At 41.4% G+C, this 27,656-nt stretch overlaps 2 protein-coding genes and 1 long non-coding RNA gene across 4 annotated transcripts; 1 reads left to right on the top strand and 2 right to left on the bottom strand.

Annotated features, from left to right (window-relative positions):
- Positions 1–189: 189 nt before the first annotated feature.
- On the bottom strand, positions 190–10,184 carry LOC128908522 (alpha-1-antitrypsin-like). 2 transcript variants are annotated; one of them, XM_054198901.1, is made up of 6 exons: positions 9,978–10,184; positions 7,673–8,342; positions 5,895–6,165; positions 5,087–5,234; positions 3,898–4,092; positions 190–3,320 (listed from the first exon to the last, which is right to left on the bottom strand). In XM_054198901.1, exons 2-5 carry the CDS (start codon positions 8,328–8,330, stop codon positions 3,901–3,903), a joined length of 1,269 nt encoding a protein of 422 aa, XP_054054876.1. In that variant the 5' UTR covers positions 8,331–8,342; positions 9,978–10,184; the 3' UTR covers positions 190–3,320; positions 3,898–3,900. The 2 variants fall into 2 exon arrangements, with proteins under 2 accessions (XP_054054876.1, XP_054054875.1); XM_054198900.1 differs by having other exon boundaries at positions 190–4,092.
- Positions 7,973–17,661, top strand: LOC128908524 (uncharacterized). Its single transcript, XR_008465985.1, has 3 exons — positions 7,973–8,381; positions 9,187–9,250; positions 10,711–17,661. It is a non-coding gene; the product is annotated as an uncharacterized LOC128908524 (long non-coding RNA).
- A 2,186-nt stretch (positions 17,662–19,847) lies between these two features.
- Positions 19,848–27,104, bottom strand: LOC128908520 (alpha-1-antitrypsin-like). Its single transcript, XM_054198898.1, has 5 exons — positions 26,953–27,104; positions 25,549–26,238; positions 24,796–25,066; positions 23,882–24,029; positions 19,848–23,152 (listed from the first exon to the last, which is right to left on the bottom strand). Exons 2-5 carry the CDS (start codon positions 26,219–26,221, stop codon positions 22,946–22,948), a joined length of 1,299 nt encoding a protein of 432 aa, XP_054054873.1. The 5' UTR covers positions 26,222–26,238; positions 26,953–27,104; the 3' UTR covers positions 19,848–22,945.
- Positions 27,105–27,656: the final 552 nt, after the last annotated feature.

A 27,656-nucleotide genomic window follows, 5' to 3' on the forward strand; every position in this document is an offset into this window, starting at 1 on the left:
TATGTGGGGCTTTTTTAAATCACTAGAATAAAAAAGGGGAAAAAATAAGTAATGGTAGATAGACTGCAAGACCAGAATTTTGCTCTCAAATTGAATTGTAACTTCAATTTCTTTTCCCAAAAGATACATCAAGCTCCAGCAGTTAAGAGTAGAGACCAAAAACTTTATTTAAGTATAATGGTACAAAAACTTAGAGATGGCATGTATAACTCCCAGAATTAAAATAAATGACAGAAAAAGAATGTGGTGGGTCCTCCCGAGTGTCGGTGAGGTTAAAGGCCAGCCCTTCCAGCACCTGAGCCTGGCTGGTTGCTCTAGAGTCCAGGGCCGGCAGGGCAAAGGCAGAAGAGATGCTGACCAGGGAGATGAAAACGCTCTTGCCGGGTTATTGGGCAGTCACTTGCCTGTAAAACTAGAAGGAAAAGTCCATGTTGCTGGGCTCTATCCATTGGCAGGACCCAAAAGAATTTCCTCATGGGGATGCTGCTCCTGCAGCGCTCAATTTTCTTATTCTGCTTGTGGCCACAGGACTGTTGATAGTCAGGGACAACAGGCTCAAGCGCAGCAAAGTTGCATTGCACAGTCATGGGTAAAGAAAAAGTAAAGACAATTCAATGTTTCTTGATCTAATTGTAAATAGATTTCATATCTGGATACCATGCCAGAAACAACTCCTAAATTCATCCATCTGGCCTTTTGAGAACTTCTGTAGTTATTACTTTATCAGGTTATAGCAACATTTGTCTTTCTGATCTGTCAGTAAAACCACTTCTAAAAAAATTTAGCCATCAAAAAATACGAGTTTCCTTTTGGTCTGGCACTGTCAATGAGAATGAATTGATCACTGGGGATCTGGTCACATCTCTCTGATTCGGCACTAGTTTGGCAGTGGTATTACTGCAGTCATGGTCTGCTTTATTTAACGTCACTGTCAGATTCGAGGAGTGGGGAGCTGTGCGCTTCATCACCTCCATCTCTGGCTGCCTCTGTGCAGCCATTGGAAGGAGAGCTACGTGATGGATGCTGAGCCTTTCTCAACGGGAAGATTCAGCTGCCAAGGGAGACTCTCCAACAGCCTTTTCCTGCCAGCTAATTCCAGTTTGCAGAGTCAGGGCAGCACCCAGCAAGCAGCTTGCATAATTGCCAAAAAACTTTCAGGTCCCTGAACCAGTGTCAGACTTTCTGGTTCATAACAAAACTCTCGGTTTCAATATTTTTAAGGGGGGGAGGGGACATGGATGATGGACTCTGGCTATGCCTCCACAGTCAGTTGTATCACATTTTGAACTGTATTTAGGTTCATTTATATATACATTATATATATGTAATAGAATTAAATTTGCATATTTTGCACTTCATCATAGTTTCTATGTGCTCAGCTGTGAAGTGTTTCAGATATCTGCATCATCAAAGCATTGCTGTATCATCTGAGGACCAGCATAAATCCTTAATGAGGAGCAGCCTTTTGAAAATAAGCATGTACAGTTACTGCTGGCAGCAAATGCACAGGGCTGGTCAGAAGAAACCATCAAAACACATCCCTGGGAAATACATGGGAGTCTCAAAGTTTGTGACTTGCAGTAACTTTGAAGGGGTTTTCCTGAACTGCCTAATCTTATTCCACAGAAGGACAAAGGGTCTCCGGTTCCCTCATTTTTGTGAATTAGCTGGTGAAGGCTTATCAGCATGACCTGGAACTTAGCGTCATTCAAAAAAGGCAGGTCGCCAGCAGAGGGGGAGCTTATAGGGCTGAATGATAGAGGGAGAGTTTCCCACCCTCAATCGGTCACTCAGGCTCCATTTGTACCAGGTCTGTCCATCAGCCTGCAGTTACTCATATTCTTACATTTTTAGTAGAGTTTCAGACACAGGTATCACTCATGTCATCTACAATTCTTCCAAACAAGTGCTAAACATGTTTTTGGAGTTAGCCCAGGCCAGGGTATATTTCCAATAAGCAGCCCAGATGTCTTGCAGGGGCAGAGTTAAGCAACACGGATATGAGCTGTGATGAGACAGTTGACCTCATGGCTAGAGAATAGGCCTTGGAGCACTTTATTTACTAGCATAGATGTAAACTCTGGGGATATAATTAACCTCAATGTTTGTTTTACCCCTTCCAGGTATTCATACCCTATCCCTTCTGAACTTCTATTTGCTGATGAAACAAAAGATTAAATCTATAAAGCAATGCCAGTAACACCTTTTGTGTGCCTAGCCAACTGAAATATTTCCCAGCTCTGATTTAGCAGCCCCATGGGATGCTTGTGGGGAGTTTGTTACCTTAAAGGGGGACTTACATAAGCCAACACAATATGGGTGGATGCCATCAGATGTGACTGTTGTAAAGGAGAGTCTGGCAAAAGACTTTTCCTTCAAAGGAGGTGCCTCGGCCTGGTCTGAAAGTGACGATGTCCCCCAACATATGATTTGAAGCTATGCCTTCCTTTTCCTAAAAGCCCTACCAATGTCACAAGATATCATTGCTTCACCCACCACCCACTCAACGGTATAGTTTGCAGAGAATTCATTAGGATTTATAGGCCAAACCCGTTCTCCATCCAGGGAAGGGCAAACCTGGATTTCCATCTTCCGGGCAAATATCATTACCAGCACCCCAGGTTTAATGCTAACTCTCCTTTCATAGGGGTCAGCATGACCAGCCTGGATTTTAGGAGGTATGGGATTGTCTGCCTTCAGGAAAGGGATCTGAACATTAATATTGCTGAACATCCTGTAGCCAAGGCAAATGCTGTCACTGCACAGACTGGTGTGGGCAGGTAAAAGTTGCCTTGGAGACAATCACAGAATCACAGAGTCACAGAGTCACAGAACGTTCAGGTTGGAAGGGACCTTTAAAGGTCTTCTAGTCCAACCCCCCTGCCATGAGCAGAGACATCTACAACCAGATCAGGTTGCTCAGAGAGAGGCTGGCCTCTACAGAGTAGCTCCTTCTCATGTAATAATTGCTCTAACGTCAAATTGACCTCGTGACCTTATAGTGATTTAAAAAATTAAACTCTTGATCACGTAACCCAGAATATATTAAGAAATTGAATGAGGTTCAACACACTGAGGAGAGTCTGGTTTTTTTTTTAATGTAAGTCTATGCTGCTGTACCCCTGAGCAGTGTTAAATACATTTGTCACTGTTAAACATCTGCTGTTGATCCCACAGGATGTGACAGGGAGGGAGTCATGTTGACACCACACCAGACTGGCTGTGTTTCTGTCTGCACACATCCCTTTTCTTGGTGCTCCAGATCCTCACAAGCGCCAAGCCTTGGCTCTGGATTTTGACACTGCCTTGGACCTATAAGGCTGTGTTAGGAGAGAGATGTCAAATTGGCACAGACAGCCTCAGAGAGGCGAGCAATCATTTTCTCATGGAAATACAACACACCTTTCTCCTTCAGTGACAGTCATGGGGAAGAGAAGAACTAAGATACCCCTGAGTGAACTGCATTTATATTTTAAATTTCCATTCGTCGGCCCTCCAGCAGCAGGACCTGGTGAGAGCTGGCAGCAGCTGGAGCAAACCTCAGCATTTTCTTTCCTTCTTACCCACAAGTCAGGAGTGGCATCTGTTCAATCTTTATTTACTTAAAATGCTTTAAACTGACTCTCTCAGCTGGATACTTGCCTTTCAGGGATGGCACACACTGGTCATTAAAAGGCTGATTTATAAAATTCTTCATAATTCATGAATAGTTGTATCTTAGTGGTTACTTTCTACTGGAGAAGGAAGCAAGAACAGTGTTTTTAAGGATGACCACACTCTTGCCTCATTTCTCTGGAAAAAAAAAATTGTTAGTAACTGTTTTGATATAATTTTTAATCCCATTGAACTACAATTGCATGAAGAATGCAATTCAAATCAATAAAACCATCCACTGACCAGTCATTTTTCAGTTGGGTTTACAATTTTTCCCATGAAGAGGATGCTTTGGGTGTATTGATCAACAATCAACAACAAAAATGGACGGCTGAACTTAATAACAGGAGGAACAGAATGAGGAAGAAAATCTGTGCTAGTGACTGCTGCAGCCTCTGTGCCGTTCTCATGAATCTTCAGCAGGGCCTTGTGAGCAGCCTACAACGAAATACAGCAAGAATTAATGTATGTGGATGACGGGATGTGAAATGATAAAAAATAGCACTAAGTTAATTCAGCTACTGCCTTTGACAAAAATTGCTGGCAGGCCAGGAACCGGGAAGAAGGCCACTGTAGCCTGTGGTGGGTTTTTTAGCAATGTTGTCTCAATAAGCAAGTATTCTCACATTCAGAGTTCCTCCACACAAGTGTATCCAACACAGACTTTAGGGATGCACACCTCCTGGAATTAGTTGCAAATGGGATATTCAAGCAAGCTCAAAAGGAATGACAATGTCAGAGGGAAGAGAAGTTGGGCTCCAGCACTGCTCTGTATGTACCCCTAATAGCACATGCATTACAGTTCAGTCAGTAGAAATTCAACTTTGATACCAATTTTTTTTTTTTAATTATTGTTGGGCATTTTTAATCTTTTTGTTTTACTAGCCCCAACATGATAGAACATTGCAATTGCTGCTTTCAGAATGGCTGTAAGAGTGCTAGCCTTTCTCTTCACTTTTTCTGTTTCTCTTCACATTATTTTCAGGAAATGGGATGTTTTCCTCAAGTCTGGTCCATCTTACATGATCGGCACTCATTGGGGCCTTCAATGGCAGCAGAAGTGTTAAAATCCTTTAAAATTATAGAATGCACATGTTAGAAGGCGGCCACTTTTTCTGCTACATATGCTGATGCAAGGCATCCCCAACACGGATATCCACGGACACTTCTTTCACATGCAGAAACTGGGCTGTGTTCAGTTTCTGGGGCAAATGCTACACCCTTCCCAACCTTTGTGGGGCAGATTGGATACAGTAGCCTTATGTCTAGACCTTGGAAAAGTCTGAGAGAGTTTAAAGTTACTTTATCAGCTAAGTTTTAGTTCAGAGTATCAGCCAGCCCTAGCAATAAGTGAAATTTCACAATTTGGGTTAGGGCAAGACAATTGGGTATTGAGGAGTCCACAGACCATTGCTTCTGCTGACAAACTTACTTTTGAAACCTTCACCTCAGGCTTTCCTGTGATTCCAGACAGATCAGCCCGGTCAGAAAACACATCAGTTACACCTAGATTCATGAACATCTTCTTTAAGTCATAGTTGCCTGAAATCGATAGTTTTGGAATACGCAGTTCTATCCTCCTGTTAATTCAAAAGAAAGCTGTGATAGTTATCGCAGTCAAAGCATGCCTTTGAAGATCCCAAGACTCCCAGCTTGCTGGTTGTTCTTCTGTGCTAAAATGTTAGTCTTCTCATCTGAAAAAGATGGCAACAAAAAGAAGATGGGAAGACGATTGTGTGGAGGATGGGAAAGGAGAGCAACAACCGTTGGGCTTTCTTGTATGATTCTGCAACACAGTCTCTTGATGGGAGAGCAAGGAGCAGAGGTGCCAGCATTTCTGGGACTAAGTTTGCGTTCTCTTTCTAGCCTTGAAGGTTTTTGTTTTGCAATTCACACCCCCTTCCCTCTGAGGGATTTGATTGCTATGTTGTGGAATTACCACTCTTAACACATTGTGCTTGAGACAAGGGAAAGAAAGACACTTAACATCAACTAGAAAATGTCTGTGTGGGAAAAACTAAATTTCCCAGCTCATAGATCTCTTCTCTCATCACAAGGCAATGCTGATTCTAATTTTTGCTGAAAGTATCAAATCATCAAACTATTTGGTTCCTTTATACCTATTCCATTGCTTAAATCTCCAATCAGCAGCAAAGGCTAGTAACTGTAAAACCTGATCACAGTATTCAGACTTTGGATTCTGACTACCTTGAATCATCAAATCAGAATTCTATATTTACCGTCTTTCAAGTGATTTTTCCCATTTAGCCACAGTGTCTTTGGTCAGGGCAGCTTCCAACTGTTTCATTTTTCCTTCGTTGGGCAGGATAAACAATGCTGCAACATCTCCCTTGTAAGGAATCTGCACCACCTCGCAAGACAGCTTCCTGTCAGAGTATGCTTTATAAAATCCATCTCGAGTCATCATCTTCACTTCAACTGAGGTCTTCACATTCACATGGAAATAATCCTTGTGAGTCCCCTTAATATTGAAAGGATTTACCCAGTAGGCTTAAAACCAAAAGAGAAAGAACGCAATCAAATGCTTATTTCAAGGAGTATATATTAATATAGTCCAGACTAATGTACACCAGATAAACCCTTATCTGAAGATTTACACTCGTATTTGAAGATCAAAGGTATTCCAGGTTTATTAATGATCTTGTTCCCTGTCATTTTTGCTGTACTTTGTTCAGTAACAACTAAATATTGCAGGCTAAATTTCATATGGACTTGTACAACACCTTTCTAAGTCAGATAAATTAAATGAAGTAACTTCATCATATTACCTTACACTTTATTTGAAGAAAATGAAAGCTGACCAGGATCCAAATAGTTACATTTTGGTTTCAGAATATTTCTTGTAAAGCAAGTTCCACAGCAGATGTCTGCCTTTTAAAAGGTAGCATATTAAGCTCCTTCCATGCTTTCTCATATGTTTTTCATCTTGTAGCACTAAGGAAAATCTTACATGGAAGAACAACCCAAACTTTTAGGCCTGATCATAACTGCATTACAGTAAATGGAATAGGGCTTCAAGGGCTTTAAGCTTCAGAATGGTTTTCTCTTGATGTTTACTCAACTGGATTTTCTACGATATTTTATTTTGTATTAAATCAGGTCATTCATTAAACATACACAGGGGTCACAGCTTGCCATTTTGTAAGTATGTATGTTCTCTTTTTTTTTTAATATTGAATAGAAATAAAATAAAATTGAAAAATAAATAACAGAACGTAAACTCCATAATACTCTGATTACTTTATAAGTTGGTGCTTTCCTCCCTGGCCCACCAGTAAAAAGAATATACTCCGGTATCATAAAGAAGTGCCTCAGACTAGGGCACCTGAGGCTAGGGTACCCAAATTTAATAAAGTCCTTGAAATAAAATCTGCATTGCTGAAAGTTCACCTATTTCTAAACATGCCTTCCTGGGTGGTAAATTCCATGTATGTCCTGCATGCTGCTACAAATGGATATAACATTTAAGAGGAAGTTAATCATTGTGAAAGCAGTGCATTTGCAAGTACCTCTTGGGATATGAATAATGTCACGACAAGCTGTAGAGCATTTAGACTCCAACTCCAGAGATACCTACCCATTTAATAGGCATAGACTGTAAGTAAATTAAAGTGTTTGGCAATTTTTGTTAATCTCCATCTTTGGAATTTATTTTCCTACTTCATGTAGCATGTGAAAATGTAATATTTTAAATAATAAGTAGATAAAGTCTGACAGAAAAATTTACAAAGGTGTGAATCTGTTGTGTTCTGGCAATTCCCTAAAACTTGAATATTGCAAAAAAATTAACTTTTATGCTTGGGAGCCTAAACATATGCTAGAAAAATTTAGATGTGGAAGAGGTTTCAAAGCATGAGAACTCTCAATGTTCCTTATCATAATAGTCTAATCTTAACACTGGCCTTTCTTTTAAAAATAATTCAGAAATAATCTGGGGCATTTATTTTTGTGCAGGTGAAACTGAGTTACTGCAGTAAGTAACACCTATGTAACTTACCTTTGAAATAAATGTAGTTAACCATTACCATTAGAGTGTTTGAATCGAGGTCTTCAAGTATTTGGTTTATATTCCCATGGGTTTTGTTCTTTATATGATCATTGATCTCTTTTTTAGCTTCAGTGGAATTCTGGAAGTTACTAGAAACAACTTTTCCTTTGTACAGTTTTTTGATGTCCTTCAGAAATGTTTTCCGTGGCTTCAGGTGTTTGTCCATGAACAGGGCATTCCCCATGCTCAGTTGCACCTGGCTGCTGGGGCGGTTCAGCAAGAGGAGGAGGTGACGAAAGCCGTTGTGTATCTCCTCCTCCTGGGTGTCGGTGAGGTTAAAGGCCAGCCCTTCCAGCACCTGAGCCTGGCTGGTGGCTCTGGAGCCCAGGGCCAGCAGGGCAAAGGCAGCAGAGATGCTGACTGGGGAGAAGAAAATGTTCTTGCCAGGTTCCTGGGTGGTTGCTTGCCTGTAAAACTGGAAGGCAAAGTCTGCGTTGCTGGAGACTATGTGTCGGCAGGACTCCAGAGGATCTCCCTCGTGGGGATGCGGCTCCTGGGGATCAGTTGCCTCGGGCTTGTCATTGTGGTGGTCAGTCTGGGTCAGGCTGTGGACAGTGAGGCGAAGCATGGCCACCAGCAAGCACAGCGGGAGGGTGGCCTTCATCATCCTTTGCAGCTACTGTGTGGTCAAAGAATGAAATGGACTTGACTGCCGGAGGTCAGCTGTGTCAACATCTTATCTTTTATTTCCATCTGCTACTACCTTCAATGGCTATCTGGTAATCTCTGTTATCTCCTGACCTGCTCCTTTACTATGGAAGTGTTTTTTAAATCCTTGTGCTTCTAAGTTTTTCTGTAATTCCTACCCATTGCTGCCTACTTCAGTTCCTCTTTACTCCAGCTACAAAAGTCCCTTGTTACTAAAGAAACATGTGAGCATTAAAGAAAAATAAGACCAAGAGGGAGAGAACAAGTGAAAAGTCTTTTTCTTTTTTTTTTTGCCTCTGTGGAAATCTGGTCTACGGTGAGGCAGCTCATCAGGAACAATTCTTGAACCTCTTATGTTTATCTCTAAGAACTCTCAGGTTTATTATGCTATTAGTTATTGAATGAGGCTTATGTCAAATGACAGTGCTATTCTTTCTCTCATTCCTGACTCATTTTAATACACAAAGTGACTAATCACATGAGAGCTGGTAAAAATTTTCTGCTTCAGTACCTGATTAGACCTGAGTATGTTGCTTTATTTTAAACTACTGCTCATATGACACGTCTTCCAGATGGATTCCTCTCCGTGTGTACCCCCAACCATCCTGGCCATGGGAGGGTGAGGTGGCTGGTGTGGGCTTAACCCCTCCTGTCTTTCCAAACTTTGTATTGGCGGGAAAGCCCCCTTTTGTAAGGCAAATAGCCCTGTGGCCAGAGTAGCGCTCAGCAAAGAGCCTGGATTGTGGCACCTTGGCCACTTCTGATAACTGTGACCATTTCTTTTGTTTATTTATTTATTGCTTTTTATTTTGCAGGTTAGACCAAGAACATGTTGGGGTGATTTGTAGTGTCTAGGATGTTTAACCTGGCAGAAAACAGGTAAGAGTTATTCCAATTGTACTAACATACTAATTGTACTAATGACTAGAAAAGCAACACCTAATGTCCTACTTGAAGCGGACCAGCTTCAGGGAAGATCACTTGAGTTACCCGCTCAGCCCCATTCAATGGCAAAGGGACTCAGAGAGAAGGGTTCAGCAGAGCAGGAGATGTTTATTGGGATTTCCCCCACCCTGTGTCAGCACTCTGACCACTAAGACTTGGGTGAAAAGGAGCCAGCTTGTCTTTCTGCAGCTTTGCTCTGTGAGATCTGAGGAAATCCGGACTTACAGGGTAGGTTGGCATAGAAAAATCAATATTTGTGAATCCTGTCTGGACCGTGTTGGTGTACATAAGACAGCTCATTCACCTCCATTTCAGTTATCTGGTTGTAAGGTTTAGGGAATGTTAGTAATGATAAAAAATAAGATTGACAGTTGGGAAGTCAGAATACTTCCCCCTTGTTAATGAAACAGCTTTCTAGATTTCTTCTAGGTGTGAAAGAGCTATTTGGGATAAATATTCAGAGCAGAGTTATGCTCCGTGGAACTGCTATAACATATCCCCACAATTTGCTGTTTAATATTTCTTGAAATTAAGTTCTGCTGTCATTTGAGTGCTTAGAAACCAGGTTTCACCCTTGAAAGCAAATGTGCTTCATGACTCACTAGCTAAATGCCACACAGCTGCATCAAAATTGTTAAGGTAAAGATAACTGAGTACTTACATTACATTCAGAAGGATCTTGCTCTCGTACTGGTTGTGCTGTTTCTTGCTGCTTTACTCATACTCCTGTTTTCCTCTGTTAAACATTACATGGCTTCAAATACATATTACCTAGAAGGACAAAGCTGAATGCTGATGAAGCTAGTTTTCTTGGACATCGTATGCATGTGTCCACACCTCCCCACTCCAGAGAGCAAAGACCCAGCTGGTCAGTACAGTGGAGTGTTACATCCCAAAGGGTATGCAACTCCTAAGCAAATATTTATTGGAAATGCAATTTTTGTGCCAAGGGCAGCTACTTTGCTCTTTGCTCTATCCATCTCTACCTGAGATGGAGAGAACTGTTCATTTGGAGACAGTTTTGCCCGGCACTAAGCTCTGAAGGCCAGGGCCAGGGTGAGGGAGCTGCAGGGAGCACCGCAAATACAACTGTTGTAATATATATAAACAGAAAACCAAGGCCCAGTCACAAATCTCTCAAAGAATAGCAAATATCAGAAGAGAGAAACCTATTAACATCAACCAATAACAAATCAAGGCAGTCTCAAACAGTAAGTCTCAGCCTTCTTGTAAAGATTTATTTCAATTTCCTGAGATCCTTCCAAAAGACGGTAAGTTCTGTGAAGCTGGCTGACCAGCATTTATGGCCGGGTGAACTGTTTAGATACGTGGTTTGATCAGCCATCCAGGAGAATGCCTGCTCAGTCCCACTGTGCCTCTGCTGCACCTTTCAGGAATTGTTACCGTCTGCTCAGGAAGGGCTGACATGATTCCCTGGATTCTGAAGAGCCAAGGAGCTGTGTAAGTAAAATAGTGCAAGCATGGCTGTTCCCAGTCCCCAGCTCTGCTGTTTTCAGAGGTACTTTATCTACTGGAATCCACAGCCTTGATCATGCATCTAGGTTCCCTGCACAGTATCTATGACCTCAGCTCTTTTCTTTTTTTCTTCTTTTTTTTTTTTCCCAGAATATAGCTGAACTCTGTGTGCTTGTTTTAGCTTTAGACAAAGTTTGCTATTACATACTTTGATTTTGAATTTGCATTTTTTTCTTATTAGAGTAGCAATTGCTGCTGTCCCCTGGAGCACCTGCGTAGATCAGGTGAGGCTTGATGGAGCAGACTGGTCTCTTCTGACAGCCACAAAACCACTGCATTTGAATTAAATGAGTGTATAAGCTAGAATGCTTGATTGCACAAATGCAGTCTTTGAGGAAAAAAGAGTGAGATGCTCACAGTGCTCCAAGACAGTCAGGCTGTTGGCTGTTCTGTGCTGCCTCTTTAGTCATACAGCTGAGCAGCGTTAAGCATTTGTGCTTCTGTTAAACATTACATGGATCAAAACAAAATTATCTCAGGATGCAGAAAAATGCTGAAGAAACTATTTTCCATCCACATGTAGCCATGCAGAGCAGGCAGAAGTCAGTGATCGCAGGGCCAGCTGGCTTTAATGTTTGCTGTCCCAAAACATGCATAATTGCCATAGGCAAACACACTTTGGAGAGAAGAGGTCCATGGCCATGAGCAGTTGTTCTACCAGATATATCTTCCTAGCTTATTGCCAGCTCATGACGCAAGAGCTAAAACATCTCCTGAGGTGTGTTATGGCCTTCTTTGGGGCTTTAGCTTCCTGACGGCGCAGCTTGGACACCTGCTGCAACATGCTAGACCAAGCTAACTTTCTGTTCTATGAAAAGCAGAGCAGAAGGGGTAATTAACACGCAACTTGGTAGTTCCCCCAAATTAACTTAGCATCAGTTCAGATCAGAGGCTTTCTTTGAGCCTTGGTTTAGTCACATCTGAACCACTCTGTATCACCGGGCCCAGGGCTGTCTTCCTGTCCCATCCACAAAGACGGTATATACATTGCCAAAATTCACCACTGCTTACCCTAGCACCAAACTCTAGCTGAAAGGATGCAGTTGTGGGGGGAGACAGAGGGGGGCTCTAGAGCAGTAGTCGGTGTTAGGTTGAAGAACCTACCTAGAGATATACGTGGTTGCAATCATATTTTTCCATGAATTTCCATTCTTAGAACAGGACTAAGAGGTCTGCTGGGCCCTGGCCTTCAAGTCAGCGGGGAAGGAGGATGCATGGAAGACAGGCCACACTCAACCTGGTGGTGGTTCACGTAGGAATCTTTCCCGGTATTTCTTTTTCCAAAAATATTTGTCTTAGCTCTGTTATCCCATTTGACAGATCCTCCATGCTCATTTATACCATATGGAGATTAATGAGACCTCTAAATCAGGAGCTTGTTACTCTAATGAGTCTTAATATAATAATTTGCATAATTTGAGAGGTAGACATATCCATTTCAAACAATGACTATGGAAGTTACAGATGATGAATGGTATTGTCAAATTATCCAGAAGGAATGTAGATCTATGATTCTCATTGAATCTAGATAGAACTGGGGTTCACATGTCAGTCAAGCATAATACAGCAGGATTTCAGTTGCTGACTGCCATAAAAATGGTGACTTTAGGATAACAAATTTTGTATTTCATAGTTTTAAAACGTATTCAAGATTTTCTTTAGTTTTCTTTTAATAGTTACCTGTGTAAAAGCACTCCCAACTAGAGAAGTGCAGTGAGAAACACAACTCGATTAGAGATGTGCAAAATGCTTGTGTTACCATTTTCATATTGCAAAGCCTTGAAGATAATATTTCGGCTCTAAAACCTCAGAAAAGAAAGGATATAATCCCATTTTATTTCACTCATTAAACCCTCAAAAGGTTCCTGTCCATGTACAGTATTTATTGATTCAGAGAAAAAACACAGAATTTATTTCTGTGTCATGTTGAAAGCAAATTTCTTACACCAGAATGGCTGGAAGCAGATTTTCTAAATCCGTGTTTATGAACCAAACCAAAAATATCTTAATAATCATCCGTACTTCACACTTACATTTGGCAGATGCTTAAAAGAAATGTTAAGGTGCTTCATATTTGCTGGCCAAGTCACGTTTTTATCCAGGAGCCCTGCTGTGACTTAACGAGAGTAATTTTATGACTCCAACTTTGAAAACTCTAGTTACGCTAGTGGAAATTTTGTCTATGGAAAAGTCTTACTAGTCCTAGGTAGCTGTTATTTAACCATTTTCTGAGGAGTAATGATCGGCTTAAAGGGGATTTTTTAAAAACAGCAGCCTAAAATCTCACATTAGACATGCAGACACAGGTTCTGGATGCACTAAAATGTCTCTCACTGGCTTCCTTCATTTTTCTCTTTAGCACATTTGCTAAAGAAACACAGTTTTGCTCTTAGCTCTAATACAAACACAGTTCGTGTGCAAGGTTGTTCCGATCTGATGTACTGTGTTTATACTTTCATGGGAGACAATCTTGTTGATTTTTGTAATAGATATTAAAGAAAACTCTAGCTTCATGTTTTTCCTTGGTTAGGGCTGCAAGAATTGGCACATTTCTGTGAACAGTTACACAGTGGCTGTTAAATGAGCCATGCCTAACAAAATAATAAGGTTTAATTAGCCCAACATAATCTGCCAGTTTGCTGCTGGCACACTATTAGTTCGTATAGCTGGCTAGTGGTGCATGTACGCATATGAAATAAAGATCACTCCTTGCAAGTTTTCTTTGTTTTTCAAGTATTGTGTAGCTGAATTCTTGCAATTCCAAGTTGCCCGCTCATACAGAATTTGCTTCCCCCCATCCAATTTAAAAGCAGGTCTCAGTTAACAAGATTAACATGTTCTTCATTTTGAGTTTTGATAGAGGCTGTTTTCAGGCTAAGCATTGGCAATGCCTATACGAAATTCATATTCTAGTCGTTCGGGTATGTCAAAAGATTGGATCACCCAAAACCCCACAATCCATGTGGCCAAGCCCCCAAGCTGTACTATCTCCAACATGTACCATTGTGTCAGGGTGCAAAGGGCCCCGAGTGTAGAGCGGGGCTTCTCAAGGCAGCTTTGCCTGCACAGAGATAGTCACAGGTTTAAGTTTACAACATCTTCACTTATACTGGAAAAATGACACCTTTTGTTCACATTTTGATGTTCATAGTACAAGCGCAAGATCAGAAATTTGCCTTACCTGGATTTCCAAACCCAAAACTCTAAGCCAAGGTTTCCTCATTTTCTACTACAGGCAGTTTAACCTACAGTCACAATCAATGATGACTGCTGAATGATCAATGAATGACAATCAATGACCGCTGAGAACAAGCACTAACCCTGTATTCAGCAGCCCTGGCTAGTGCAGCCTCCCTGCGCTTCCCAGCAAAACTCAGCAGGGCTTTGTGAAGATCCTGCAAAGAAACTGGGCATATTTCATAGGAACAGGGATTGAACAGCAGAAGTGTGAAGGGAAGTCCCTGATGCAGCGACCCCCTGGAGTGACTGCAGCTGAGGAAACCCAGCCCAGGGGCTGGAAATGGACCTAGTGGAGAGCAGAGAACTGGAAATGTCAGGAAGAGACTGAAGCAGAAAAGGGAGAGGTGTGCTGTGCTCCTCTAACAAAAAGCATGCATCCACTCAGTAACAAAATCTTGTTCAAATTCTGTCCAGCTGTGTTGTCCAATGGTTTCTTCCAGCAACCTTATAATCAATCAATATGGCAGAGAAATATTAAAACTTGGAGATCATAACCAAACACTAAAACATTATGTTTCTGAAACTGTCCCTCTGTGCAACATATTTTAGTTTTAAAGAAAACATAGTCAACAAGTGTGCCAGTGCGTTTTCCTGACAAGTTTTTGCGCCTGTGCGACAGAATCTTAGAATCAAAATCTAGGTTGGAAGGAACGTCCAGAGGTCCCCTAGTCCAACCCTCAGGTCAAAACATGCCTGCTTAGATAGGCATGCCTTCAAGGACAGTGATATCACAACCTCTCTGGACAACCTCTTCCAGTATTTAACCACCGCATGGTAAAAATATGTTCCTAATTAGAATTTTCTACATTCAAACTGTTCATTGATCTTCTTTTTCAGTTTCTGCCAGCTTCAGCATCGTGCATCTCTTTGTCATTGTCCAGAAACTTCTGGGCTGTCATTTACAGACAAGACTTTGCATTAGCTCAGCTGGACCTTGCTTAGCAGTAATTGAAAGAAAACCTCCATGGAGCTCCTGCTCCTCTGTCTCTGTCAAGTGACATCTTTGTGTAGCCAACTCCACATGGATCCTTTGCTCCCCCAGGAGAGCATTTCAAAGGCAGTGGAAAGGGTCAAAGGAGAGAATAAACTGTTCTTGCCGCCGCCTTCTGCCATGACCTGCTTGTAAAGCCTAAGTATGAAGTCAGCATTGCTGGCGGATACCTTGAGATGAGCCAGGTTTCAACTACATTGCTGCTTCCCAAGAGATATTTAGGTAATTTACATCTCTCAAGCTGCACTATTCACCGGTGTGACCAGTTAGTATGTGGGAGTGAAACCTAATCACACAGTGGACTTGTTGTTTGCTAGTTGTCATTTACAAGATAGCAAGGAATGCAATTGACAGCTGAGTAAGAAAGCATCACGAAAATTACCTACGTCTCCATAGAATGGCATCAATATTTGTTATGGAGGTTAATTTTATGCTAGTTCAGATCTATGACTAGAACTCAAAGACTAGCATGCAAACAATGAGAAAAAAGGGTTTTAATTAATGTCTTTGAAGTAGTTTCTAAAGAAAGACTGGAACACCCATTAAATCCACAGAGTGCCAAAAATAATTCCTTGTTTTTGCCCACAGAAATGAGATACAAGGCTTAGGTCTCAGTGGTTAGTTCAATGTTGCCAAACTCCATGAATACTGAAGTGTTTAGGGAAGCTGTTTTCCCCTTAAACTTCTCTTGACCTTTCATCATCTTCCCCCACCCAAATTCCACCTCCATCCAAAGCACACATATCACATCCAGCTGGAGTGCTTCGGAAACAAAACAGAGATGGATTTCTTGGGGGATCATGGGAAGAACATATTGGGGATCAACATCAATAAAAAAGAAACTAGATAAATATAGTCTTTACTGCTAAAAAATGGAAAGATAGGTCATATTAGACCCCTCTTACTGCCTCTCAACTAATTTGTTCTTTTAATTTTGCCGTGCTGAATTAAATTAAGATGTATATCTGTGGTGCTTTCCTTTGTACAGCAACATAACTACGGAAAGAGTTTGTTTTAAAAAGGCACGAAGTAAAACTACATATGTTTACTCCAACTGTGTTTTTGTCCTCCTTTTTCTGTTCATTTCTTTTTAGTGCAGAAAGTGAATTATTTCTTTAAGGAGCCTCCACATGTCATACTGTCCAAAAACTGGCCAAGAAGTGAATCACCTCAGATTGGAATAGCTCTGAGTTTTGTTTATGATTCATAGGACTTTATTCAATAAGTTGGATACAAATAGGCCTGAACTAAACACTGGGTTTAACTGCACTGTACCAGATCTACAAAATCAAAAAGAGAGAGGTAACTGTCACCTCGCTGAGCTTGGCAGGGAGCAGTCTTTGAGCACATACTGAGGTGACAGTTGGTGGCAGTTAGAACAGATATAAATATGTCTCAGAAGAGAAACTCTGTTTGCTGCAGTGCTCTAAAACGGCTACACAGCTTGGTGCAGGGAGACCCCCATGTACTTCCAAAATAAGGAAGAAGGAGCAAGCAGTGATTGTGTCACAGCAGCTCCCAGCTCCTACACGTGAGCTTGTCTTGGAGAAAGAAGTTCAGGAAACCTGCCCCAAAGACTCAAGGATATGCAAACACTAGAATCAAAAGCTTAAGACCAAAGCCTTATATATGCCATAGAGTACCATAGAGTGCCATAAATAAAAGAAAATGCAAATGAAAGTGTCACATAAAAATGATACAGAGCGGAAAGTTAACAGAAGGGCAGAATCTTTATTCTGAGTGTTTCCACGTTTCAAAGCTTTAACGACCTTACGTGGACAGCGTGTGAGGGGCAAACACAAGCCAAACTTTGGACTCCAAGCAATGCAGAAGCAATAGTGTAGTTGCACTTCCACGGGCCTGAGCCAGTGCCCGGTGACTAAAGAACATCTAACTGATGGAGGTGAAAAGTTCAGTGTTAAATCTTCTCCCCTGCAATCATTTCCTTTGATTCTCTTTCCATTGGCATCACTTTCTGGCTTATTTATGCCAAAAGCTTTAACATCTGTTAATTAAATTCCAGTCAAGCCTTAGAAAGACTTGAAGCCTACATTGCATGGTGGCCTGCCCAGAGAGATGAGCCAATTAGCCCCAGCATACTGCCAGACTGCTTTTTCTTCCCTGCTTCCCTGTCTCATGGCAGCTGCAAGAGGGACTTTGGCTTGTGCCTCTGCCTCTCACAGCACAACGTGGACATCTTGGCCACCTTGGCAATTTCCCTCTCCATCCTACCTGCTTCCCATGGACTTCTGCCCTTTTTTTTTCAGGGAAGAGCAGTGCTCTTCCAGACATGACATGTTTCTTCGCAGAACTTCCTGGGCATTTCTATTTTCTCACCATTTCACAAGAGCAGCTATTTTCTTGGTCCTTGTTTTGCACAGAGGTGATTCCCTTTATAACCACTGTCAAACCCACCCTTTTACACAGGGGAAATAAGAAACTGTACTGTAAGTAACACAGGTAACACAGGCTGCAATATAAATGTTTTCCCATGTTCACACCACTTGCAAGATGCCCCCTTAGCCAAGGTGTCCTCTTCTGCTCTTTGTTCTACTGCTTGCACTCCACACAGCATAAGGTAACGGGATAAGAAGGTAAAATCAATCCTGGAGGCTGTAAATCAGCTTCTGAGGAAGCTCTCTTCCTTTTTCTCTCTTTTTTTTTTTTTTTTTTCTGCAGGCATCGAGTGGTTTAGGTGCTTTTAAAGGTGTTGCGATAAAAGTCTGAGATGTACTTTTCAATGAACTCGTAACAAACAATTGCAGGTCCATTTAAACTGCAGAAATCTCATAAGAAATGTCAAATTCTGCTACCCAAAGGGAATGAGAGATATGAAGAACAGGATGAAAAGCCAACAGCCTCAGATGGAGCATGCTTTTCTTATGGAGCCATCCATTTCTGATGGGCAGTGTAAACCTACTTCTTTCCCAGCCCTTTTCCCTGTGCTGAAACGGTTTGTGACTGAAATTGTTGCTGACTTACTCGATTGTTTCTGGTTTATGGCAATCTTACATTTCTGGATGTTGAAGCATGTGGCTCTTCCTGGAAAGGTGAAGTAGGAAGAGCTAGTAAGATGTTCTGACAGCTCTGTAACTTCAATCTCTGAGGCCATAATCTGGAAGCAGTTCTCAGAAACCAAACTGGTCCTCAGGAAAAGCATCCTGTGAATCTTTATCTGGAAGAAAGCTGCAGCCAAAGCCTGGAACCAGGTAAACTTCAGCAGGCACAGGATGGAAGTTTCAAACAAGAAACTAAAGGAGTGAGAGGCAACAGTACTTCTAGTGATTGACTTTCCTGTGTGCATCAACATCTAATTATCATAATACTGTACTGTCTTCATATATTTTTTCCTAATAGGAAAGAAGTACCCTGCTTTATGCAGGACAAAAATGACCAAACCATGTTGTGTTTGAAGAAGAGAAATACAACTCTTTGCCAAGCCTTTGCAGGAGTCAAATAACCACAGATCTTCCATTCTTCCCCGCAGATATTTTTTCTCCTGGCCAAATGACAGAGGACAAGCCAGGAGTCTAATATATAGCAGAATTACTGAGTTAACATTATGGCTTTCCATTAAAAAGGCTTGGAAACATTTGTGTGAAATGCATTCATTTGTTTTGGTCTGGCTTTTGCAGTCTCTTAGCAGCCAGTGGTACAGTTAAATACACCCCATTCCAAAAGACATTTTCTAGATCCATTACAACAATGAAACTGTTGATGCCTTCAGAACCCCCATTCTGAGCCCCCAGCCATACCTCACATAGGCGATAATCACCTGCGTTAATTCTGGTAACTCCATCTGACATATGCCAGGGGTGTGCGTGTGGTATTTGGGGTCACCAAGGCTCTGTGAAGGCTGCAGGAGAGCACTCCCTTGAGCAATGCATCTTTCACAAGGGCTTCCTGTGCCTAGGCGTTAGTGTGATTAGCAGGTGATGGACACTGGCTATGTGGATCTTGGCCACAGCACCTCCATAGCTGGCAAGTTCCTGGTGGCAACAGAAGCCAGGTTTTTGGCCCTGAGTAATCACCAACTTCCTTGAGGGCTCAGAAATTCACATAGTATTGCCCAGGAACATTACTTAATTACTAATTGTGTGACAATTGCTAGACTATCTGAATACATAATGAAATACACGACACATGTGATGGGTCTGTGACATAAATGGCACTGTTTTCCTGCCAGGATAACTATTTTCCTATTAAGATAATGATGTGGGTGTGCTGGTCAGCGATGAGCACCAGTAAAGGCATGCTGTCATTAAGGGGAGACACTTACCCCACCATCCCTGAAGTATCGTGGGGTAAATCCCCACCAGAACTTCAGAAACCTTGATAATTTTTTTCTTCGTCATTACGTCTTAAAAGTGACATGCAGAAAGAACAGTATCATACAGTACAAGAACGTAATAGGTTATTAGGTATCAAGGGAATGCTAACAAGATGTGACTATTTAGTTGTTATATATTAGAAAACAAATTAAAAGGTGATTACTTTGTAAGGGACCTAAATAATGGCATGATTCGATGATATCTCCTGTTTGATGAGAATACTCTGACATCAGAACTATGTGCCTCAGCTTTGCCAGAATTTTTTCTCATTAAGCAGCCTGTGCCTTCTACCATTGTCAAAATATGGGTTCTTACATTTAACAGAGCATTAGTGGGTCTTTCCAGCAGAATACGCAATTTTGCTTTTCAGCCCATGACCTTTAAGACTGTTGCTCATGTTATCCTAGCAGATGCTGCACAGCACTGGGAACAATGACAGACCTGCGCGTTGGCGCTAACCACTGGCTGTTTGAAATATGTTATTTTCTTTGATTTGCTTCAAGCATATTATTTCCCTGTCTGCCCCACACCCATGTATACTTTGCTTCTTTTTGCTTGTTCCTTCTTCTGTGACCTTTAGCACTACTCAAAATTGCTGCTAGTTTTCCTCCAATGTCTTTTGAACTTCACATAGTTCGTAGGTGAGTGTTAAATCTATCTCCACCATGGATTAATCCTGGGTTTTGAGCTCCTTATTTTAGACTTTGTTTATAGACTTTTTTTCACTTCTGTAGATAACTTTTTCCTAGTTATGACAACAAATACACAGTTTACTGCTATTCCCACAATGCTTGTTTTGCTTTCCTCCTTATTTCAGAGAGCTGCTCAGTGTGTGCTGTTCCAAAGCTTCTAGTATGCTGGCAATTCTTCTTCTGTGGCTGTTAACTCAAAATGGCCTTTACAGAAGACTACTTTCAGCGATACCACCACAGATTTCTCTTCAGGTCCACATAGGCAGTGCGGAGGCTGCAGTTCCTGCGCGCACATGGTTGCATGGACTCCCACATCAGATGGGTGGGTAGGCTTCGCTGCAGGTTGGGTTAGATGTCCTTTGCACTTTGTCCTTCAGGTGTTCATCAGGCCAGCTCCATCCTCCAGCAGTGCCACTGCACTGAAGTGGAACACCACAGCCCTTGCATGCAGCAGCAGAAACTCTTGACTAGCTAGGAGGAAAGTCCTTCTGCTGTTGCACTGAGGCTTCTTGGTCACAAAATTTATGGTAGCAAACAAACAAAGAAACAGAAATCCAGGAAAGAAGAAGCAAAAAGGCAGCAGACTGAAAGAAGAAATACGTCCTGAACAAACCATGACTGCACTGGATGTGTGACAACCGTAAGATTGACAGTTTTGGGGGTGGTTGTGCAGTCCTTCTGGACTCATTATTTACCACACAGATTTGCTGTATGCTGCACATTTCTAGTGAGCAGCATTCCCTGATTTTTGTCAAAACAGAAAGAAAACCAAGGGAAGACACGTGTATATGGTCCCTACTCCCATTGGAAGATGATTCCCTACCAACAATAGTTTCTTGATATATTTTGGTCATCCAGTTCTTAATTCAGCTTGATTTTTCTCCACCCACTTTCAAATAAGTTAAGGAACAAGGTTACCTTGCAAAGTGAGATCTGATTGGCAAAATATCATTTAAATATTTTTTTCTCATTAACAAACAGAGACTATTGATCTGAGGTCCGTGAAGAACAACAAATATAAACTCTCTTGGTATTCGCCTACAGAGCCATTTGTCATTGCAAACCTGGACTTTGGCATACAGTCCTCATTTAGCCCTGAGATTTGCCAAGAACTTTTAAATGATCTTCTGTAGAATCAGTTTATCTGTGTTGCACCAAGACCAAGTCCTCGTATGCTTAGAGGTATGAAGCCAACTGTTTGTTACTAAATGTTGAACAGACAAATACAGTTATGAGTAGGAAAATTTTGTCATTGTTTTACATGATTTTGAGGAGTGCTTTGAGAATGAATGTCGTGTTACATGGCTGCCAGCTGGCAGACAGACTTGGGAAGATTCTTATGTTCCTTAATCGTGTACTGACAGCTACCATTTACTAATACTGATAGCATTAATGTCAAAGAAAATAAAGATGCCCAAACCAATCAAGATAATCCTGTTTTGGAAATATTCACCATAATTTTTGAGTTATATTTTCCACAGATATTTTAAGAGACTAAAGTCTAAAAAATTGCCATTTATTTTTTACTTTTTTTTCTACTGGTTTGAGATATTCTATAGAAAAAGGGAGATATTCTATAGAAAACGATGGAATCAATCTGTAATTTAAGCTCTTTCATTGGCTTTCTATATTTTAATAAGACATACTAAGGATGTTGATTTAAAAAAATAAAGAAAAATAATAAAATAATTTAAATATTTACTCCTTTGTGTTTCTTTCCTTTCATAACCGTACAATTTTCTAGTGTAGCTACTATGTTAAAATCCTGTCAATTGAGTCACTATAAAACAACACAGTAGCAATAAGTCAGATGAAAGAAACCTTAAGTGAAAAGGTACAAATGTCAAGTCACAGTATGTTTGTACTCTATAACAGTAATCCACTGTTAATATTTAGAAAGGTGGCTTCTCAAATATTACCTGCATTTTGTGTGTGTGTCTATGATAGTTTAAAACAAATTAACAGTACCTAGGAAAGATCTGCTGAGGAACCTTCCTACTGAGGAAATACAAACCCTCTGGTGTTACAATTTTTCATTTCTCCTCTTTTCTACCACAGTCTGACAAGTCTAGCTGGAAAGTGTGATAGTGAAGGCAGCATCAGTAAGAGAAAAGAGAAATGGCAGTGGCAACAAATCCATAAAAAGGAAACTGATTCTATGTCACGGACTGCTCCGCCGTACTTTTATCTCAGGCATTGGCAATAATAGTTATATTAGCATGATAAAACAGAAAGTCTTTTTGCTGGTATGGCATCCTTCCTTAGTAGAATAAACATTATTTGTAAAGCAAAAACAACCTTCTTGTCTTCGTGAGGAGGGCTTCCACTGAGGAGGAGACAGAGGGAGGGCAGATTCACACCATACTTGGTTAAAAGCCAACAAAATTAACGGACATTCACTCCAACATTAAGGGAATCTGCATTTAAGACTAGTCATCAAAGGTCAGTGTATTAAACAGACACGACGTATACCTCACACCTCCTTTTCCCTGTTTCCCTTCTCCTGCTCTCCCGTACACACACTGGGAGTGTACAGCAACAGCTACATCATCCGGAGACTTTAAACCATCTCAAACACCCCACAGGAGCATGTGAGAAGGGGCGAAAAGTGACTTGTATTTTGTTAACGCTACAAGCCAGACCCAGCTGTAGGCTTGGGGGAAATACCAGTGACTTTTGGACAAGGAAAAATAGTGGGTATTTTTAAGGGATTAATAATGTGTATAAGGATAATGGCCGAAAGACGAGCACTAGTGCGTAGCGGTAGGTACACATAAATGTTTTGCTGGATCACAGGAATTTAGCCAGCAAAGTGTGTAAGTCCATGTCCTCTGGTCAATCAGTCATTTTTCAAAGGGTTTATGATTTTCCCTATGAAGAGGACAGTGCGGGTGTATTTATCCAGAATCACCAGGAGAAAGGGCCTGTTGAATCTGACTCGAGGTGGATGGGGAAAATCTCCAGATCTCCAGGTAATCTCCTTCACCGTGGCCCCTGCTGCTTCAGTGCCATTCTCATGAATATTTAGCACCGCTCTGTGGATCACCTGCAAGGACACAAAGCAAAACAACCTCCACCTGACAACCTGGCAAGAAGAGGGCAGCCTGCCACCCTCCTTGATCTTGCCAGAGAGAGCCCTGCCTGGGGCAAGACCCGGCAGTACCAGCCTCTGGGAAGGTCATCACCAGCCGCTCCCCTTCCCACCATCATCCATCAGACCGCTCCTGCTAGCCGCCATCACCGCCTTTGCAGAGAGTAGCCCTCGCACAGCGGACAGCCAAAGAGCGCTCAAGATGACTGATGGCAAGAAATTCGGGAAGCAAAGAAACCTGGTAATTTAGCCTAGACTTAGTTTGGCCTTTGGCAGCTTCATGTATTATTGTGAATTTACCCTATCATCTAGCTGAAAAAATAACTTTTTGAGAGCAGTAGAAGGGCAGGAATAACAGCCTTTTGCCCTCCGTAGGTGGAATTAGAGGAGATTTTACCAAAGCTAATGTGCTACCTTTAGATAATTCTGTTTAGTAGCCAAAAGAAAATTTAATTATATGTACATCTTCTTCCTTGTTCTTATGTACATATAACCCCTTGTTATATGTTTGTGTGTTTGGCTTCAGGTTTAGGAAAGATAGGGTTTGCTTTGCCTCCAGACTGGCAGTTGTTGACGATTGGGCGATGCTTCAGAGAGAATGAGATAAACTTTTCATGGGATACTAATGTCAGGTTCTGGGAACAGACAAATCCTGTGGTTGCTGTGTTTCACGTGCTGACTTACTTTTGAAACCATCAGTCCAGGCTCCTCAGTAATCCCTGACAGATCAGCTTGTTCAGTGAACACATCAATCATACCCACTTGTTTGACTATCCTTTTCACATCATAGGTACCAGAAATAGAAAATTTTGGAATGTGCAGATGTATTTTTCTGTAACAAATAACACAAATAGGGACAAATTGTCATCTAGGTAACACTCCTGAATGGCTTCAGTATAATGACGCTTCACATTTATTTTTCTAAATGTTAAAAGTCTGCTCTCAGGGTTCAGATAACACTTCTGACCAGGTTAGCTATCTAACATGGAGGGCTGGAGCAGAATGAGCCCATGTTATCCTCTGCCCCCACAGTTTATCAACTGCTAAACTGCCTCCACTAGTTTCACAACTGGGGTTCAAGGAATGGGGTGGAAAATACAACTATACCAACTCTGTGGCAGAGCTACTATGGCCAGGTAGCAGGTTTTTCTCAAAAGATCATAGCTAGCTGACCTAAGGCTGCTCAAATATACAACAGGGCCTGGGCCACCACAGAAATAGCCGCAGTAATGTTGAATGAATAAAAATTTCACTTTTACATACAATGCCCTCAACACCCTAACAGCCAATAGCTGCTCCGTTGTAGGTTCACAATGCCCATATGAAACAAGGGTCTGTTAAATTCATCACGGTGCTGAGCAATTTGTGGTTGAGCCAGGAACTTAACCCAAGGTGGACCCCAAGTTCAATGCCCTGTTCATTCACTACCCACAGCTCTTTTTCATTTTCCAAATAAGAAAAGGGAAGTCCTGCCCAGAGAGGGACCATTAAGTGAATAGAGTTCAGTAAAATAATATGGCCTTTAACGTTTTGTCTTGGTGAGATGAACACTACTAATCTAGAACATAGTCACCTCCCACCTTAGCAAAAACACTTACCTGTCTTGGAGGGACTTTTCCCATTTAGACACAGTCTTTTTCAAAAGAGCATCTTCCACCTGCTTCATCTTCCCTTCATCGGGCAAAACAAATAATGCTGCAGCATTCCCGTTGTAAGGTATCTGAACCAGCCAACAGGACAGATCCTCATCAAAGTAATTTCTGTAGTAACCCTTTCGGTACATCATGTCAACTTTTACAGACGTTTCCTGATCCACAAAAAAATCCTCCTGTTTTGTATATGAAGTACTGAAGGGTTTCTCCCAGTGGGCTTATGACAAAAAGAAAAATAATTCAGCAGAACAGAGAGGAATGGTCATGGTGAATCAAACAGGATCTAGTCCCACAGCCTTCCTTTGATTAGAACAAGTATCTTTTTCTGGTTACTGCACCCTCAGTTGTTACAGCATGGCAGCATTTTTTTCACAAGTGCTTGAAGACAATTAAAGACAGATAATACTGAAAACACCATCTTTTACCAGAGCACAGCTCTATCATCACACTAAAGAATTTACCACACTCAACAAAGATATTTGTTAAAAAAATCCAGTCTTTCACTCAAGCAGGTGAGGGCACAAACATTAATACTGACAACAAATAAACATGGTTTTATAGGAATATTTTCCAGATGTTGAACATGTTTTTCTCCATTTAAAATATTCAAACTACAGTTTCTTTCTCTTAGGTGTCCATTCCCTGTAATAAGCAGTAAGCATCTAAATTACAACCTTCACAGCCTTTGACATTTCTTACCTTTAAAGAAGACATAGTTAACAAGAACCATTGCAGTGAGAGGATCAAGGTTTTCCACTAGTTTAACAATTTTCCCATTTGTCTTTTCCTCTATATAACTGTTGATCTGATTCTCAGCACCAGAGGAGTTGTTAAAGTCAGAAGAAAAGACTTCAGATTCGTAAAAGCTTTTGACATCATCCAAGAACTTCTGTAGTGGTTTTAGTGTCTCTTCTATAAAAAGGGCATTGCCCAGGCTCAGCTGGAGCTCACTGTCTGAACGGTTCAGCATGCGGAGGAGTTGGCAAAAACCTTCATGTATTTCCTGCTCCTGAGTCTTTTTCAGGTTAAAGGCAAGCCCTTCCAGAATCTGTGTCAGCGTCGCTGACTTGGCACCGAGTGCCAGCATTGCGAAGGAAGCAGAGATGCTTATGGGTGAAAAGAAAATATTTTGGTTGGTTGCTTCGGATGCGACCAGCTTGTAAAACGAAAATGCAAAGTCAGCGTTGCTGGGAACTATTTTGACAAAGGTTTTGTTCTTGACTGGATAAAATCCTTCTCCGTGAGAACGGCGTCCTGGGTAACGTGTCCCTTTAGGATCATCCTGCTTATTGCGATAACGAGGATGCTGATGACCCTGGGCAAGAGCGTACAAACCAGCCAGCAACAAACACAAGGAGAAGGTGGGCTTCATTTTCCTTTTAACTGTTTCTGGAAAATAAGTAGACATACAAAACATGGCACGGAGATGAATTTCTTCATGCTAAGTGCTCCAGCCAAGTAAAATGAGGCTCTTAGAACAAACCTATTCTCCAAAATCTCACACTTTTATATTTCACATTCCCGATGCATGCCAGTCATCCCCAGGAAGACTATGCCTCCTGATACACTATTTGTATAACCAAGTACTCTCTCCAAAGAGGTCATTTTGATCATATTAACTTTTAAAAAATAGGGTAGGACTGCTTTTTTTAAAAATTTGTGAATAACTGGAAGCTTATGACCTTTTCCCCAGAGTAACTGGTAGAAATTGGTTTTGTACTCAGTACTGCAGGATGGCTACTGCAGCCCTGTTAGTCTTCCTCAATTCTTCAAATAATTAGAGAATTAAACTTGTGTTAAATAAAAATGTGGTATAAACACAGATCATACTGTCTAAGACCGAAATTACAAAATAAAATATTGGATAACTGCGGTAGCAAAGTCTACATACATCTCTATTATTTCCAAAACAATTTTTTAATTATGTGAAGTATCTTCTTCACTAGAAGCCAGTTCTTGCTGGCTTTTGGCCTGTTTTGATTTTTTGCATAACAGCTATATCACTTTGTTTACATGTAAAAAGCCACCCTTCCCAGGCAACAACAAAATCCCACAAAATGAAATGTCCAAAAAAATCCCAGGGAAGTCTAAAAGGGTACTTACAGTGCTACAAAAAGGATCTTGTTGTGTCCATCTGGTCTCGTCTGCTCCTTCTCTTCAGTACCATTGAACAGGATTAAGCAGAGCACCCCCGTTAATGATTAATTAGTTCAAATAAAAATTGCCAGCGAGGATGCACAGCAAGCTGTAATGACACTAGATACTCTGGACAGATTGTCCAACCCAGACACAAGATAAGTGGTGGGTGGTGGGGCTGCGGACGAAAGGGAGGGGAGAAGGGACTATATCTCCTGCTGCTTCCATGCGTGCAGATCAAAGCAAGAAGCCTCCTGCTGTGGGTGCCTGGCAGGAGAGCTGTAGCCATACCCTTTGAGGCTGGAGCTAAATGCTGTGACTTCATGTGAAGGCCACCCCTTGCCTGGGTCTGGCTGCGGGGGACGAAGCTGCCAGTACAGCTCACCAGGGAGCGCAGCCTCCCTGCCAGACCCTCCCTCCTGAGCTTGGTCAAATAGGTGGGATGAGCACACTGCCAGAGTGGTAACCTCTCTGTCAGAATTTCAAAACAGGGTAAGCCACCTTCGGATATTTAGGAAGTCCTTCTGCTTTACTGTATACCTCAGTCACAACGTTTGACACCACATTTAATGGTTTGGGGTCTTTTCCCAAGGGGAGGAGACTGTATGTGATTGGTGAACATTCTCTAGATCTCTTTAGAGAATAACGTGACATTACCACTCTAGTGAGTC

The sequence above is a fragment of the Rissa tridactyla genome, chromosome 4 (genome assembly GCF_028500815.1).
Source record: "Rissa tridactyla isolate bRisTri1 chromosome 4, bRisTri1.patW.cur.20221130, whole genome shotgun sequence".
Classification (NCBI taxonomy): domain Eukaryota; kingdom Metazoa; phylum Chordata; class Aves; order Charadriiformes; family Laridae; genus Rissa; species Rissa tridactyla.

Excerpts from the sequence above, each read along its gene's own strand:
- LOC128908522 (XM_054198901.1), bottom strand. The coding sequence starts at position 8,330 with ATGATGAAGGCCACCCTCCCGCTGTGCTTGCTGGTGGCCATGCTTCGC. Across the intron at positions 6,166-7,672 it reads TAACTACATTTATTTCAAAG|CCTACTGGGTAAATCCTTTC; the intron begins GTAAGTTACATA and ends TTTGGTTTTAAG. Across the intron at positions 4,093-5,086 it reads CTGAGGTGAAGGTTTCAAAA|GCTGCTCACAAGGCCCTGCT; the intron begins GTAAGTTTGTCA and ends ATTTCGTTGTAG.
- LOC128908520 (XM_054198898.1), bottom strand. The coding sequence starts at position 26,221 with ATGAAGCCCACCTTCTCCTTGTGTTTGTTGCTGGCTGGTTTGTACGCT. Across the intron at positions 25,067-25,548 it reads TAACTATGTCTTCTTTAAAG|CCCACTGGGAGAAACCCTTC; the intron begins GTAAGAAATGTC and ends TTTTGTCATAAG. Across the intron at positions 24,030-24,795 it reads GAAAAGTCCCTCCAAGACAG|AAAAATACATCTGCACATTC; the intron begins GTAAGTGTTTTT and ends TATTTGTTACAG.